Below are 17,257 nucleotides of genomic sequence, written 5' to 3' on the forward strand. Positions count from 1 at the left end.
GTCATGTGTTAGCTTCAATGTTGGGCGATCAAGAGGAGTATATCAGGGCAGTGACCCTTATTGTTCTTGAGAGGTATATGGAGTGGAAATGTGGTTTCTGCTCTTATGATAAGGGACATGTTGGAGCATTGGGAAAGAAATCAAGGATGAGGAGTATGATGGTTCATTATTTCCAGATCCAGAGTTAGTGTTAACATTGGACAGTTGGGAGGTCCGGTGAGGGTATAGTGTAAGATCCTGAATGACTAGAGGCAGTCACGATGGTAAGTCCTAAAGGTTGCATACAAGATTCTGGTATTTGGAGTTGTTTGATCCTTGTCAGAGAGATCATCGAGCGTTGCGTAGCACCTTGCGGAATTAGGTGTGATGTTACTAGTGGAGACAGTCTGTGGGATAGAGTGTTGGTGCACCAATTGGAGATGGTTCGAACCCTAAGTAGGGGAGGACCGGGTACTTGGTTGAGAGGATCAGAGAGTTGTTCGAGATCGGTTAGAGATCTGGATATAGGGACCTGCGGTGTGGTTTCAAGTGATCAGGGTTATTGGTAATTGAAGCAAGGTACAGAGCAAGATAATGCATGTGGTATATGTTTGGTAAAGGCTGAATGTCTCCACGGCAAGTGGCCATCAGTCGGAGACCTTGTGATGAATAGGAATTCTTCGGGGTGGTTGGCTCGTAGGGTTGGTTCGGCGATGGAAGAATCCTGGTTCAAATGTTTGGGCTGTTATGCAGTTTGGTAAGGAGTTTCGAATTGCCAACAACATGTTCTGGGTCGTTGACGATCCCTCCATATTTCAAGGTAAGAAATTGAAATATTCTGAATGACGAGTTGTATATCAGGAAGATCACTGGCTGAGGCGAGACATCGTGAGGTTCTAGTGTGGTGTATCGAGGTATCCGAATTTAATGTCTTGAATTTCGGATAATTTTAGGGCCGCGAGTTGAGACGACAAGTGGATTATTTAAGACAATGGATTGCAGCATGGGAAGGTGTTTTGTTATGACGATTTTCTTCAGTTATTGTGGTGCATAATTTGGGTAGGTGCGTGCACCTATCTATGGATGGTCCGCAGAGCAGGAGTAATGATCGCTGTGTGGCATCGATCTGAGGATGAGATTGTGAAGTGGTAAGAGTTAGTGGGGTGAAACTGCGAAGAGCTGCAGTTCAATGAGTTAATGAAAAGGGGTGTTGTGATGCTATGGGGAGCCGTAGTACTCACTATTCAGAGAGAGGGTGTTGTGATGCTACGGGGAGCCGTAGTACTCACTAGTCAGAGAGAGGGTGTTGTGATGCTACAGGGAGCCGTAGTACTCACTAGTCAGAGAGAGGGTGTTGTGATGCTACAGGGAGCCGTAGTACTCACTAGTCAGAGAGAGGGTGTTGTGATGCTACAGGGAGTCGTAGTACTCACTAGTCAGAGAGAGGGTGTTGTGATGCTACAGGGAGCCATAGTACTCACTAGTCAGAGGGAGGGTGTCGTGATGCTATGGGGAGCCGTAGTACTCACTAGTCAGAGGGAGGGTGTCGTGATGCTATGGGGAGCCGTAGTACTCACTAGTCAGAGAGGAGGGTGTCGTGATGCTAGGGGAAGCTGTAGCACGCACTAGCTAGCGAAAGGTTGTTATAATGAAGCACTTTTGTTTAGAGCATGTCGCAGAAGAGAATTAGGCTTGAATAGCCCAAATTTATGAGTTCTTGGGAACCTGATGGTCGGACCAGGGGCGAGACCGGGATCTCCTCAATGATCGGGAATCATTATATTCTGAGTAAGGTGTGGACATCGTAATCCGGAGGAATTGGACAAGTGAAGTAAGCATGGGTTGCGGGTCACGAGCCATGAGTTGAATGGGTCATTGGGATGAGTGGTTCCAACTACAGGTCGGACCAAACTCTTGAGTTGAGTTGAGTCCTGGTGATGTGTTGGATAGACGAGATGATATTCTGGAATCGGAAGTGGGTTCCATGTGAGGGGTATTGTTTGTTATATGATGTCTTAGACTGTAACAACGTAAATTTTCAAACAATTTTTTCATTTCAAAATAAAGTATTTTCATTCAAAACAAGGCATAAACATTCCAAGTGTCATGTCAAAATACAAATCATATGAATCCCAAGATCACAAAACATCTTTCAGTGTGTACGGATCACGCCGGCGCCTTCCCACGGTCCTCGCTAGTACCTGAAACACATACACAACAACTGTAAGCATAAATGCTTAGTGAGTTCCCCAAAATACAACTTACGCACATACGCCTTTCCAGGCCCTGACCTTCCGGTCTATGTGTCTCAGGGGACTTCCGTCCCTGCTGGGTAAACCTTCCGGTCCTACCCACGCCAACCTTACGGTCGACAACACAACGCCTTCCGGCCCATAATATAATCGCCTTCCGGCCCTTAACATAATGCCTTCCGGCCCTTAACATAATGCCTTCCGGCCCACATAACATACATAGCACGTATAACAATTAACTTATCACACATAGCACATATATCTCATATCATATCCGACCTTCCGGTCACACAGTCAAACCCTTCCGGGTACAGTATAGTGAGAAGACTCACCTCGTGAATATCGAAAGCTAGCAAATCCCAAAATCACTCGTGCTCGATCCGCCGAGCTACAATCTCCCTATAACATCATACATCTCTTATTAACACTTTTATCTTCTAAGTTTGACTATCCCTAAGAAGTCAAACATAGGTCAACTCTGGTCAACGGTCAACGGTCAACTTGACTGGACTCGGCGAGCGCCAGGGCGACTCGGCGAGTCTAGACGTCCTCACCAATTTTCTAAGATTCCCTTTTCTACACGTCGAGTATCTACCCTGACTCGACGAGTTTCTTCTGGAAGAATCGCGGGGCCACCCCGACTCAACTCGCCGAGTCTGAAGAACAACTCGGCGAGTCCATGCCATGCAACCGCTCAAACTGCTTTCTAAGGTCATATTTGCTCCAACAATCCATAGGTCCGGCCTTCCTAGACTGGTTCCTCACGTAAAGTCCTCATTTTGGTGCTCATAATACACCCCATGACTCATAATTTACGTTTTGACCTAAGGCATAAGGATTCCAATCCAAAACCTCCATTGATTCCCGAAATGCTCAGGCATGGGACACTCTGGACTTCCAAAGGTCCCAATGAAAGGTTCCAATCGCTTGGGGGACTAAGGAGACACTCAATCTAGCCACAAAAGGGTTCAATAAACCCTAAATCCATATACACATCAACATAGAAGGGATCAACTCGAAATATTACCTGAATAACATTGTTCTGTGTCCCCAACTCTCAGAATATGGCTTCTCCTGTTGTTCCCTTAACCAAGCCTCCTCTTTTTTGCAAAATAACACTTCCAAGATCAATAATGGCCTTCTACCTTGCTCCAGATGCTCTCAATCGAATTAGGGTTTCACTCACAGGACTAGGGTGAACAATGACGGCCATAAGGCCCCTAATATATGTCCCAAACCTGGACGGTTAGGGTTTCGCTAAACAGCGCGGACTCGCCGAGTCCATATCCTGACTCGTCGAGTCCAGTCGCGAACCCGCGACCAGATCCGCGATCCTACTCGGCGAGTATGAGCTCCAACTCGCCGAGTCCCCTCTTAAAACACCCAAAATCATAAATATAACGATACCTGGAATTTCGGGCTGTTACAACTCTCCCCCACTAGGACTAGACTTCGCCCTCGAAGTCTCACTCTGAAAATAGCTCCGGATGCTGCTCCCGCATCTCATGCTCCGGCTCCCAAGTCATTTCCGATCCCTTCCGGTGTTGCCACTGAACCAACACCAGAGGTACCTCCTTGTTCCTCAGAACCTTGATCTTCCGATCCCTGATGGCCACTGGCCTCTCGGCATAATTCAGGCTCGCATCCACCTAAATATCCTCTAATGGAACCACTACCGACTCATCGGCTATACACTTCCTCAATTGCGACACATGAAAAGTGTCGTGGATCTGCCCCAACTCTGCTGGCAACTCCAAACGATAGGCTACCCGGCCTATCCTTGCAATCACACGAAATGGCCCAATATACCGGGGCCCCAACTTGCCCCTCTTCCTGAATCGAATCACTCCTTTCCAAGGAGAGACCTTCAGGAGAACGAAGTCGCCGACCTGAAACTCAAGCTCGGATCGGCGTCTGTCTGCATAACTCTTCTGTCGGCTCTGGGCGGTCAATAACCTCTGTCTAACCTGCTGAATCTGCTCTGTCGTCTGAAGCACGATCTCTGTACTGCCCATCACTCTCTGTCCCACCTCTCCCCAGCAAATGGGGGTTCGACACCTCCTACCATACAACAGCTCAAAGGGTGGCATACCAATGCTCGAATGATGGCTGTTGTTGTAGGAAAACTCTGCCAAGGGTAAATACGCATCCCAGCTACCCCCGAAAGCTAACACACACGCTCGAAGCATGTCCTCCAGCGTCTGAATCGTTCGCTTGCATCTCAATAGTTTTGTATGAATCTAGGTGTACCTACTTAGGCATCAAATGTTCTGTAGTAATTAACTACAAACAATAGTCTAGTGTCTATTCATCATAGCTTAGGTGAACATTTTGTGAATTTGGGTGGCAAAGAAATAGATTTATACTTCACATGATGAAGATTTCTCAACTCGATGTGCTATTGGGTAGGGATGAGATTTCAAATCGGGCCTAAACCGGAACCATTAGAACGGGTTCGTGTTCTGAGTTTAAAGAATGGCTTTATTTGGGTTCCGTGTAATCCAGGTTCTGGGTTCTTCGGATCTGGGTAAACTGGGTTTAAGAATCAGAACGAGTGTTAGGAACTGGAACCGGTTGTAGGGGCTGGAACCAGTTTCTATAAAAAGTTTAACACATGCATATCTCATTCGTTTGAGGTTAGATTAACATAAGGTTTTTTCCGAAGTGTAGTTTATAGTTTGTACATGATTTTAGATTATACTTTTTTTCATTTTTTTCATTTTATATTAATTGACTTACAGTTCCCCAAAGTCAAAATATCAAAGTTTGAAATTTTCTATTTTTGTTTTTTATTTGTATTATGTGAAAGTTTTAAAACATGCATATCTAATTTGTTTGAAGTTAGATTAGCATCTGGGTTTTTCCAATGTGTAGTTTAGAGTTTTTACATGATTTTAGAGTATAACTTTATCATTTTTGGTTCCATATTCATTGACTTAGAGTTTCCGAAATTCAAGATATCAAAGATGAAAATTTTCTGTTTTTCAGGTTTTTTTGTATTCTATGAAATTCTAAAACATGCATATTTAATTCGTTCGAAGTCGAATTATCATGAGGTTTTTTCCAACATGTAGTTTATAGTTTTTACATGATTTTAGACTATAGTTTTGTCATTTTTGGTTTAATATTTAATGACGTACGGTCCCCTGAAGTCGGGATATCAAAGATGAAAATTTTCAAAGTTCAACCCACTAATAAATTACCAATAAATTCTGGTTTTCCCGAGTTTTCCTATTCTAGACATACTTTACATGGTTCCACCTGACCCGCTTTGATGCTTCTAGGTTTTTCGGTTCTGGATTCACTTTACTCGGTATCTTACCAGAGACTGGTTCCTATATACCAGTCCAACTTTCTGTCCTACAAAATCTCGTTAATCGGTTCTCAGATTTTCTGGGTATAGGTATATCCAGACCGGGTTTGAACCCACTTTCATCCATAATATTGGGTAAGGATTGGTTTGGGTGGCAACCTAGATGATATTATATATAGAAAGAACGGGTATATATTTTTCGATCGAAAGTGTAAATGAGTCATTTTATAAGATGACATGAAAACAATATGCATGGTGTGTATTATTTTCGATCAAGACCTCAAAAAGCATATGAAAGGCTATCAATAGAGGTGGCAACTCTCGACCCAACCCGTAACCCGACACTGACCCAATCCGAAAATAGACAGGTTTGGGTTGAGATTTTTGACCCGCCAACCCACCAACCCATTTATTTCATGGGTTGGGTTGGGTTATCTGTTTGGGTTCACGGGTCAACCCGCCAACCCGTGTGTGTGTGTGTATATATATATATACACACACACACACACACACACACACACATATATATATATATATATATATATATATATATATATATTGCAATTAAAAATTTATATATTTAATTATTAATGATATTTGATTTCCATCCGTATTCGTAATATTTTGTATCATTGTATTCCTTCCGTATTCGTATGTGACTAATGTGCATTTGTGGTTCGTTAATCAAAAAAGAAAAAATACATGTCGTTATTTTTTAGATACCCACGAGTTACGAACGAAGAGCACATCCACTTTCTATGTTGAAAACCTATTTTTATGTTAATTACTTTAATCATTTTATGAATTTATGTTGAAAAAACCACACTTTTTAAAATGTGTTGCTTATTTATTAAATGGTTTATATGGGTTGGGTTTGACTCATTAACTTGTGAACCCGCGAACCCATATACTTAAACGGGTTATATGGGTTGGGTTGGGTTGAGGTTTCCAACCCATCAATCTGTAACCCGCCAACCTGTCCACCCATATATTATATGGGTTGGGTTGAGTTTATGTTTTCTGACCCGCCAACCCGTCAACTCGTGACCCGCCAACCCGAACCCAACCCAATTGCCAGGCCTAGCTATCAATCATTCCTCGCATATATGGTCAGCGACATGAAAATAGTGTTCATGTGGATTTTATCTTACAAGTTTGGTTCAAAATCAATTTGTGTCTTCAGTAGGGTTAGTTGCGATATCACCATAGCGACCGATGATGACAATTAAAAAAAAAACTCATGACGCAATTACAAGAGTTACTTAATAAAGTTTTATTGGGTCGAGTTCCTTTTGTTTAGGGGCCTCGATCTTGCTTGTAAAGAAGAAGAATTGGTTGTTGAGAATATGCATAGATAATGGAGAACCGAACATGGTTACAATGAAAACTATATACTTGCTTGTGTGAATCGATGATAGGTTCAACCACCTGCAGTTTATTGTATTCATAAAGATCTAGTAAATGTATCATCAATTAAATTTTAGAGGTCAAGATGCAGGGCTGAGCATTTGGACCGGACTGACTTTTGAACTGGACCAGTTTCATAGAATATTGTGGACCGTGGACCAGACCGGATGAGACTTATCGGGTTCAGATCCAAGTCCGGTTTTACCAATTCATCGATACGGTTGTACCGGTACAACTTTACATACATATAGTACAAGTCATTAAAACGCGTTTTTGGGTTTGATACAATTCGTTCAAACGAATATGTTGTTGAGTTTGATATGTTACAACTCTTTAAAATGAATATGTTTTTGGGATTGACATGATACAAATCGTAAAAATGAATATGTTTCCATTTCTTGTATTTGTTGGACCGGTCAAACTTCGATTTTTTATACCTTTTTTTTTGAATTTTTAATCAAATAAGTTAATGACTTTATCATATTTCATGCATAACTAATCTAACTATATATAGAATATTATAACTTGCAAAGTTAATTTTCCAAATAAAAACACCTAACATATAAATCAAGTTCACCAACAAAAGTTAGCAATCTTAGACAAACATACAAAAGTAATTATCGTAACACCAAAAATCATAGTTCAAACTTTATAATCAATCCAACTAACAAACGTCATAATCTAATCTTCCATTGGCTTCTTCCCCATATCATTTTCATCTAAATCAAACATGTTTAAAGCTTGAGCAATCTCTACATAATCAAAAAATGAAAATGTTGCTAGTATTTAGTAAAAGTAATAATTGAATAAAAAAAAACAATTATTGAAAAAAATTTACCTAAAAAGTTATATCATAATCATTCAAGATGTCTTCAACGTTGTCAATTATCGTATTTGTAGACTTTCTCACCCAATCTTGGGTGCATAACAAAGCTTCAACTATCAACGTCAATAAACTAGTCTGATACTCACTTACAACTCTACCACATGTGCTAAACGTGGACTCGGATGCCACACTTGAGATTTGTATTGCCAATATGTCTAAAAACAAAAGAATTAAATTGTAAAAACATTAATTTATAAAGAAACTATGAAAAACTAAAAAACGTAATCACCTTTTGCTATTTGAGCAACTGTCGGGAAGTTAATCGCGTTTACTCTCCACCACCCGAGAATTGAAAAATCTTTTTTTATAATTCATTGTATTCTCTTTCAAATTGGTTTGTAAATCATTATCCACTGGATCCGAGTTACTACCTCCCATACTAAGAAAATCACCGAAAAAGTCATTATCATCGTCACAAACAATGACTATTTAACTCGCTTCTTGTTGAGAAGATCCATAGTTGAAAAGCGGAAATATTTCAGCTTTGATATCCCAACTTTGAAGAATTATAACTCACTAAATATCACACCAAAAACAACAAAATTATAGTCTAAAATCATCTGCGAACTCCAAATTACACATTAGAAAAAACCGCATGTCAATCTAGTGGCGATTCCAAGATATTTTTTTGTTGGGGGCAAATTTTTTTTCCAAAAACATAGAGGAACTTCAAGTAAATTTTGGAATATAGAAAGTAGTATTTCATTTTTTAAATTTTTTAGCCATTGGGGGCATTTAACCCCCCCCCCCCCCCCCCTCCCTCTTCATGCTTTAAATCCACCACTTTGTCAATGCGACTTAAACTGAATGAGATATGGTTGTTTAAAAATTTTCACATAATACGAAAGTATAAATTTTTGCTGAAAAGTTGAAATATTTCAGCTTTGATATCCTACATTTGAAGGATTATAAATCATTGAATATAACACCAAAACTATAGTCTAAATTTATCTAAAAATTCTAAATTACATGTTGGAAAAAACCGTATGTCAATCTAACTTAAAAGAAATGAGTTATGGTTGTTTAAAGAAATTCACATAATACAAATGTTTATATTTCTAGCTGAAAAGTTGAATTATTAGTTTAAAATAAATAATACCTCTTACGCCAAATTCCATAAATGTCTCTCGTAACTGGTATGCGGACTTCAATAACTTGAAAGTCGACGTCCATCGGGTAGAGCTGCCACCACACAGAAACCTATTCGTTTGTAACCGCAATCTTTTATCGCCTTCTTGAACTTGTTTATTCTTTGTGGTGAAAATCTAATATACCATACTGAATTTTGGATACATTCAACATGATAGTTTGGGTATTTAAGTCCATCCTTTACTATAAGGTTTAAAATGTGGGTCATAAACCTAACTTGGAAATGATTTCCACCTTCGTAAAGATTGGGCAACCTTTCGACCAAAAAGTCAATTGCCTTATCATTTTTAGTAGCGTTACCCAAGGTAATGGTCATGAAATTTTTCATTCCCCATCCACGAATACAATCGAGTAATTCTCGGCCCATATCCTCTCCCTTATGGCTATATATCTCCATAAAATTTAGAATTCTCTTGTGCATTATTCAATTATCGTCTATAAAGTGAGTTGAGACCACCATGTAAGTACTCCTTTGAAAAGAAGACGCCCAAGTGTCCATTGTTAAATGTATAGCAGTCTTTGGGTTACTTAAAAATTGAAGCATTTTGGTTCTTTCTTCTATGTAAAACTTGGAAACATTCCAAGAACTACCTTTCAACAAACTTGAAAGGTAGTTTGTCTACCACAAAAAGGTTAAGTAATGTTTTTTTGATCCTAGCGTCGTCATGTTTCCCTGTTTTAACACTAGTCTCCACATTTGACTCCTTTAGATTTAATTTGGTTTGAGTTTGATCTTGTAGTTTTTCTGGGTTTTTTTACACCTACCAACGTGTTTGAGTAAACTAGAAGTTCCATTTCTTTCCACATCGGACTTTTGTATCCTTTCACACCAATGATATTTCGTTGTCTTCTTTTGACACCATCATCCTCTTATCTTATAACTTTATCAAATATGTCCCAACAAGAGGATGTTTCTTTGCCACTTGTTTTTTCTTTGACACTTGTTCTTTTTCGTTTTTTAAAAGTTGTTTGTTCATCTTTTTCCGAATCGTCAACTAAATTAATTTGTGGTGTATTCTCGACAAATCCATCTTCATCAATATTCGTAACCTAGTTTACAGATAATCACAACAATATTTTCACAATTAATCAGCAAAATATAGCAACACACTTTATAACATTCAACAAAAATTAACAAAATTCGACCAAAAATCGTAACCTAGTTTACATATAATCAAAATATTTTTTATTTACAATAAATCAACAAAATATAACAGCATACTTTATGACATTCAACAAAAATAAACCAAAAATCATAACCCTAGTTTACCTAATTATTATGACATGACCTATTTATTATGAAGGATTGGTTCTTTCTTTTATGTAAAACTTGGAAAATTTTCGGGATATCGTATGTCTAGATGGCAACACGGCCTTATCATTTAGTGTGATGATGTATTCCACAAGAGCCTTGTTTTTAATGAACTTAAAAGGTAGTTCGCCTACCACAAAAAAGTTAAGTAATGCTTTTTTGATCCTAGTGTCGTCGTGTTTCCATGTTTTAACGTTGGTCTCCCTATTTGACTCATTCTTTAGATTCAGTTTGGTTTGAGTCTGATCTTGTAGCTTATCCGGGGTTTTTTACACCTACCTACGTGTTTGAGTAAACTAGAATCTCGTTTTTGTCCACATCAGCCTTTAGTAGCCTTTCACACCAATGACATTTCTCATGTCTTCTTTTGACACCATCATCCTTTTTCATCATAACTTTATCAAATGTATCCAAACTGGAGGGTGTTTCTTTGCCAATTTTTTTGCCACTTGTTTTTACTTTGACACTGATTCTTTTTCAATTATTAAAATTTGGTTGATCATCTTTTTCTGAATCTTCAACTAAATTAGTTTGTAGTGTATTCTCAACAAATTCCTCTTCATCAATATTCATAACCTAGTTCACATGTAATTATAAAAAAAAATCATAATTAATCAACAACATATAGCAACATACTTTATAACATTCAACAAAAATTAACAAAACTCAACCAAAAATCATAACCTAGTTTACATATAATCACAATAAAAACTTTTTGACAATAAATCAATAAAATATAACAACATACTTTATGACAATCAACAAAAAATAGCAATAATCAACCAAAAATCGTAACCCTAGTTTACATATAATCACAATAAAAACTTTTTGACAATAAATCAACAAAATATAACAACATACTTTGTAACATTCAACAAAAATTAACAAAAATCAACCAAACATCATAACCCTAGTTTATATATAATCACAATAAAAACTTTTTGACAATAAATCAACAAAATTTAACAACATACTTTATGACATTCAATAAAAATTAACAAAAATCAACCAAAAATCATAACCCTGGTTTACATATAATCACAATAAAAACTTTTTGATATAAATCAACTAAATATAGCAACATACTTTATGACATCCAACAAAAATTAGCAAAAATCAACCAAAAATCATAACCATAGTTTACATATATAATTACAATAAAAACTTTTTCACAATATAACAACATAGTTTATAACATTCAAAAAATTAAACAAAATCCAACAAAACTTACTTGAGTTTCATCATCATCATATCCAATCCAATTATCATTCTTACTTTTTGATTCCATTACTTTTGATTGAACCACTTGTAAGACTTCTTAAGAGTTGAGTGAAAATTTATTTTCACTGATGGAGAATAGATTAGTAGAACATGAACTTAAACGCCAAGACTTATGAGGAGTTTTTGAAAATCGATTTGCTTGAGAGAATAATCGATTGTCTATTTTTTTTCTCTGTGTTGTGAACTGTGTGAGACTTGCGAGAGTGAGAAGGGGAAGGGTCATGTCGACACAGGTTGTAGTGTAGCTTCTTTCTATACATTGTACCTTCGTACATGTTATGGGAAACGGACTTGGTCAAACCAAAAGATAATTAGAAGATTGATTTGATTTTGTTTTAAATCAGGTCCAAAACAGGTTTTTACCCGGAACCGACCGAATCGAACAAGTAAAAGCCCGGACTGGTTTTGATAAATCCTAGAACCGAGAACCAACATGGGGGTCCAAAACAAGGGTTTGGTCTGGTCCACTGGTCCAAATGTTCGCTTCTAGTTGACATAACATATTACAGAGAAGATAAGGACACTACAAGTTCCTCGTGGTGCCATTCGAATCCATGAATGCACCACTCATGGGTTTGATGAGTAGAGTTTGTAAAATTGTTCGCCATACATGTTTTATTTAATAATAATAATAATAATAATAATAATAATAATAATAATAATAATAACACTCGGCTGTAATCCAACAAAAAATTGATCAAAATTCTGAAAAACTTGTCATGTAATGAATATGCATGTGAACAACTATCTACATAACGGATGAAGCCATAAAAATTACAGAAAATTGATGCCATGTTATCTTTTTCCGATTTAAGTTACATATTCTAATTTTTTATAGAGAAACTAAGTTACATTGATGTGATTGATAAAGTATATTATTACTACGAGGTAAAAAGGTGAGTTTGATGATATGATTTATCCATATATTCCTTCCTACAATGAAAAGTGAAAACTATAGTGATTCTTATTATTTATACATACAGATAATAAGAACATTTTTGGAGACACATATACTTGTTGTGGAACAGTTTCTTTTTTTCACGAATAACTCATTATGCTACGGGTAAGGGAGTCTTTTAAGATATATCGGAATCATGTGTGGGGTATATATTATATACACCAAACAGATGATTTTAGAATTGATGGCAACATTTCAATGGAAACATGAGAGTTTGTTAAGAGTTGTATTAAAGAAGCAAACCTTTCGATTCAAAGTGAGAAATCAACACCTCCAACTAATAAATCATTCAACTAAACTTCTAAATCAAGCATTTATTATAAAGGGTTACATGTTTTTATCAATTTAAGCAATTAAATATAATCATGCACTCATATTGTAACATAAATAATGTTGTTGGTAATTAGTGCATACAATATGTTTTTCTAAGTAAAATCTCAATTATATCCAAAGGAGTATTATTTTGCGTACACAATGTTGTGTGATTTACTGATTTATTCGGATAATAGTTTCAATAACTAATAACCATCAGCATCGAGTATATTGGTAGATATCATTGCTATTCCGCGAGAAATATATTAAAATGTCAACAATTTAGTATCTATAAAATGTAAAAAAAAAAAAAAAAAAAAAAAAAAAAAAAAAAAAAAAAACACTTTAGTTTTCTAGCAATCGGTCTGACCTACAACCCACATGGTATACATAAATGATAATGTTCTCAAAGCAAGAAAAATATTGTATATTTTGTATGAAATTTTATTTACGGAATTGTTGATTATTTTAAAGAATTGTAAAAAGAAAAAAAAAATCTACAAAAAAATAAGTTCTTTTGTTTAATAGTAGTTGTGAAACTTATGTATTAAATGAGTTTATTTAATAATAATAAGAAAAACGAAATACAAAGGTTTAAAATTTGAGAATTTTGATTTTATAAGAAAATAAGAAGAACTATTAATTATTAAAATTGAAAAGTTTTTTTTACCTTTTAAATTTGAACAAATAATTTAAATAAATAAACAAAGAAACTTAATTAGATTTTAATTTAAGAATTTTAAAATATAAAAAATCATAAAATAACATATAGGAAAAAATTAAAATAACCATAAAATAACATTTGACAAAATAAATAAAAACGACATACGACAAAAAGATATTTATTTATTATAATAGATTTTAACATTGTTTTTATTAATCTGTCTAGACAAGTCTAAATATGTCATTTAATCATCTAACATATAAAAAATGAAAATTAATGGAATTTTATGTGATTTGAGTATAAAAACCAAAGAGTCAACATGAAGTTGTGGGATGAAAGTTATTATTATATGTTTAATTTCATCATTTTGGGTATTAAAAATAAATACATAAAAGAGTTTACATGATTTTGAGGTATGTTTCCCGCCAAAATCACATTGTGCAACTAGAACTGGTACTCAATTGATACTTTAGAAAACCAACTGGCTAACAACTTTATTATATGAATTGACTAAAATACCCCTTTCAGTTTGCTACGATTTAGAAATTATACGAGGTTAAGCATGGAAAATTGCAAGATCACTTGGATACATTCCGTTACACGGTAACGAATTCAGATACTTATTACTCCTTGCAAGAAGCATGTAGTTCATCTCGCTCCCTTTTTCTCTCTCAAATGGCTCCTTCTCTCTCTAGATTAATCGAGAATTTATTCATCTGATTTTATTCATCAAACAAGAATCAAGCAACAATTTCATTGTAGAACCGCTAAGTTTCAGGTAATCAGCTTACGTGTTTTGAATCTCAACTGTGATATGATGTGTATTCGTTTGTTCTCTGTGTGTTTTACGTTGATTTGTTGAATTTTGATTACGAAATTGATATGATTACACTCATGATTGTGATAATTCTCGCTAGGAGCTGTAATTATTTGAGATTACATCATTTATCAGAAATCAAGATCTAGTTTATTTGTTGTTCCGTTAGTAATTCATGCTCTGAATTCACTTCCGAGATGACGAATCATCAATCACATGTGTGTGTGTGTGTGTGTGTTTTAGTTGGTGTAGATTTACTTAAAGGAGAAAGTTCGAAGCATATGATTAAACGATTCACTTGTGGTTATTTTGTTTATACAGAGAACAATTTATTAAGAAAATGCAGAACTACACCGGTTTTCCTTTCAGTGGCGACGACGACGACAATAAACTCTGGACTTCCTTCATCGAGCAATCTGACGGCAGTGCATATGATGATTTCGACGCACCTCTTTACTCTCCGATCTTCCCTACCAGTACTCCGCCTCATCACTTCCCCGGAACTCCGAACACAACACCTCTGTCACTACCACCGATCGTCATGGATTACAGCCACAGGCATTCAATGGATTTTGCACCGTTCCAAGACCTGATCGACCGGCGTAACTGGTGCCTCTCTAACCTCCGTCTCACCGCCAAAGAAGCCGAAGCGCTCCGCCAAGAGAACGTTAATCTTCAAATGGCAAATTCTGAACTAAACAAACAACTGTCTCACTTGCAGCAACAAGCAGCTTCAGCTTCTTCTCTACAGAACTACGCTAATGCGACTGTATTTCCATCGGCGAATTCCCTTTCCGATTGTTTTGGACGGATCAGGATCGGAGAGAAGGTACCTCCGGCAACCGACAAACGGTCAGCCCGTGGAGTGGAGAACGTGGATCCGGTTAAGAAAACGGAAGTGGAGCGGGTTAAATTGCCCAAGAGTATTTCAGTCCGATCCAATGGATACTTGAAGACAGTTCAAACCGGTGATGGCACTGCTAGTCGGGCACGGGTTGCGGATCGGGTAAAATCCACTTCTGATACGGTAAAACAAACTCCTTCTTTGAATCATAATTTCTCAAAACCCTCTCCATCTTTTCTCATCATAACAATAATTTCTTGCAAGATTTTGTAAATTTACTTGATGTTTATGAATTGTGATCGATGTTGAAATGAATCAGCAAAGAGTGTATGTACGAGGGAAGAAGCAGGAGGAACCACTGGAACTCCAAGTATACAACCAGGGAATGACAAAGACTGAACTCTGCAACAAATGGCAACAAACTGGTGCATGCCCATATGGAGACCACTGTCAATTTGCCCATGGCATAGAAGAGCTCCGCCCAGTTTTACGCCACCCACGCTACAAAACAGAAGTCTGCCGGATGGTCCTCGCCGGAGATCCTTGCCCATATGGCCACCGCTGTCACTTCCGCCATGCTCTCACCCAGGAAGAGAAGCTCATGAGCCGCCGCCGCGTCAACAGTTGACTGTCAGATATCTCTCGCCAGGTGTTTTCATACATTTTCTAAATTCGAAAATTCAATTTAGAGATGTTTATATTTTTTTAATAAATCATTTTCTGGTAACAGAAATGATTGAATAATGAAAAAACAAAAGGGGCAAAAACACTATTATAATCAAGTAAATAGAAGTTTGAGTTGTCTCTTTAGTCATAATCTTCTTCATATGTTTGTGTTCGATTTAAATCTTTGAATTAAATCTTGCATATATATAGAAAGGGTTGGAATTTTAATAATTAGATTTTGTTATACTAAAAATAGTAAGTTATTAGGCGTGGCTGGTAGGTAGTAGTGATTTCATTATTTATCTATCTCTTAATCCTAAACACTCAATTAAAGATTCTATAATCATACCATAAGATTATAAGATCGATCTAAACTTGGATTTTTCAATTTTCATTTATTATATAAATATATTATAGCAAAAGTACTCCTTAAAACAATGGCTTTTCTAATTTCTATTCCATGGAGATTGTAATATAAAGAGGTCCAATGTAAAATGGATATTGTTGCAATAGTGTTCATCCTTTGCAAATTGGTAAAATTATTTCATGTATATTATTTCGTAAAGTAATTATCTTAAACTTTACACTTCATCACAAAAAATACGATGTTTATGCGATTAACTGTAAATAAAATGGTTTCAATAACGGATGTCATGAACCACAGATTTTTTATATGAAAATAAGCTAGTTAGTTCTGTAACCTGGAATGTGCATCTTTGCAATGAAAATTAAAATAAAAAAAATTAAAAAAATTAAAAAAAAACTTTTTTTAGTTTATACTACTCTTTTGTTGGTATTAAAAAAAGGAAAATAACTTATTGGGGTAATTACTTTTAAGTTTTCTTCATATTTATACAAAAAAAATATATGTGCAATTAACCATCAAAATAGATAAATATGTTCACATAATATAATTATCATTGATGGTGACAATGGTAATATGAAAACACAATGAAGAAAGTTGGTGATCAGTTATGCATAAAAAAATGTCTAAAATGAATAATATGGAAAGTTTATTAACCTCTTAAATCATTTTTTTTTTCTATTTTTCTTGCTTTTAATAGAATATTTTTCATATTCGTTTGTCTCATTTTTCAAAAAATCTATAATGATTGATTATTCATCGCATTTATATCCTTTTGATTTGGCAAATCAATTTTCTACTAATTTCTCACAAAAACTTTCTATCATAATATTAATTAATCATCAATCAATTTAAAAAGCTTTTTTTTAATTAATAAATGTATTTTTATTTTTGTAAAATATTTTTTCTAACCTCTTATATATATATATATATATATATATATATATATATATATATATATATATATATATATATATATTCTTCTTTAATCATATACAATATTTTAAAAATAAATAATATCTAACAATAAAATTAAATAAATTAAATATGAAC

At 35.6% G+C, this 17,257-nt stretch overlaps 1 protein-coding gene across 2 annotated transcripts; it reads left to right on the forward strand.

The window, feature by feature from the left end:
• Window positions 1-14,155: 14,155 nt before the first annotated feature.
• On the forward strand, window positions 14,156-16,004 carry LOC111911213 (zinc finger CCCH domain-containing protein 15). 2 transcript variants are annotated; one of them, XM_023906996.3, is made up of 3 exons: window positions 14,156-14,291; window positions 14,652-15,357; window positions 15,494-16,004. In XM_023906996.3, the coding sequence occupies exons 2-3, from the start codon at window positions 14,671-14,673 to the stop codon at window positions 15,800-15,802; spliced, it is 996 nt and encodes a 331-aa protein (XP_023762764.1). In that variant the 5' UTR covers window positions 14,156-14,291; window positions 14,652-14,670; the 3' UTR covers window positions 15,803-16,004. The 2 variants fall into 2 exon arrangements, with proteins under 2 accessions (XP_023762764.1, XP_042753385.1); XM_042897451.2 differs by lacking the exon at window positions 14,156-14,291 and having other exon boundaries at window positions 14,600-15,357.
• Window positions 16,005-17,257: the final 1,253 nt, after the last annotated feature.

This window comes from Lactuca sativa, chromosome 8 (assembly GCF_002870075.4).
Source record: "Lactuca sativa cultivar Salinas chromosome 8, Lsat_Salinas_v11, whole genome shotgun sequence".
Classification (NCBI taxonomy): Eukaryota; Viridiplantae; Streptophyta; class Magnoliopsida; order Asterales; family Asteraceae; genus Lactuca; species Lactuca sativa.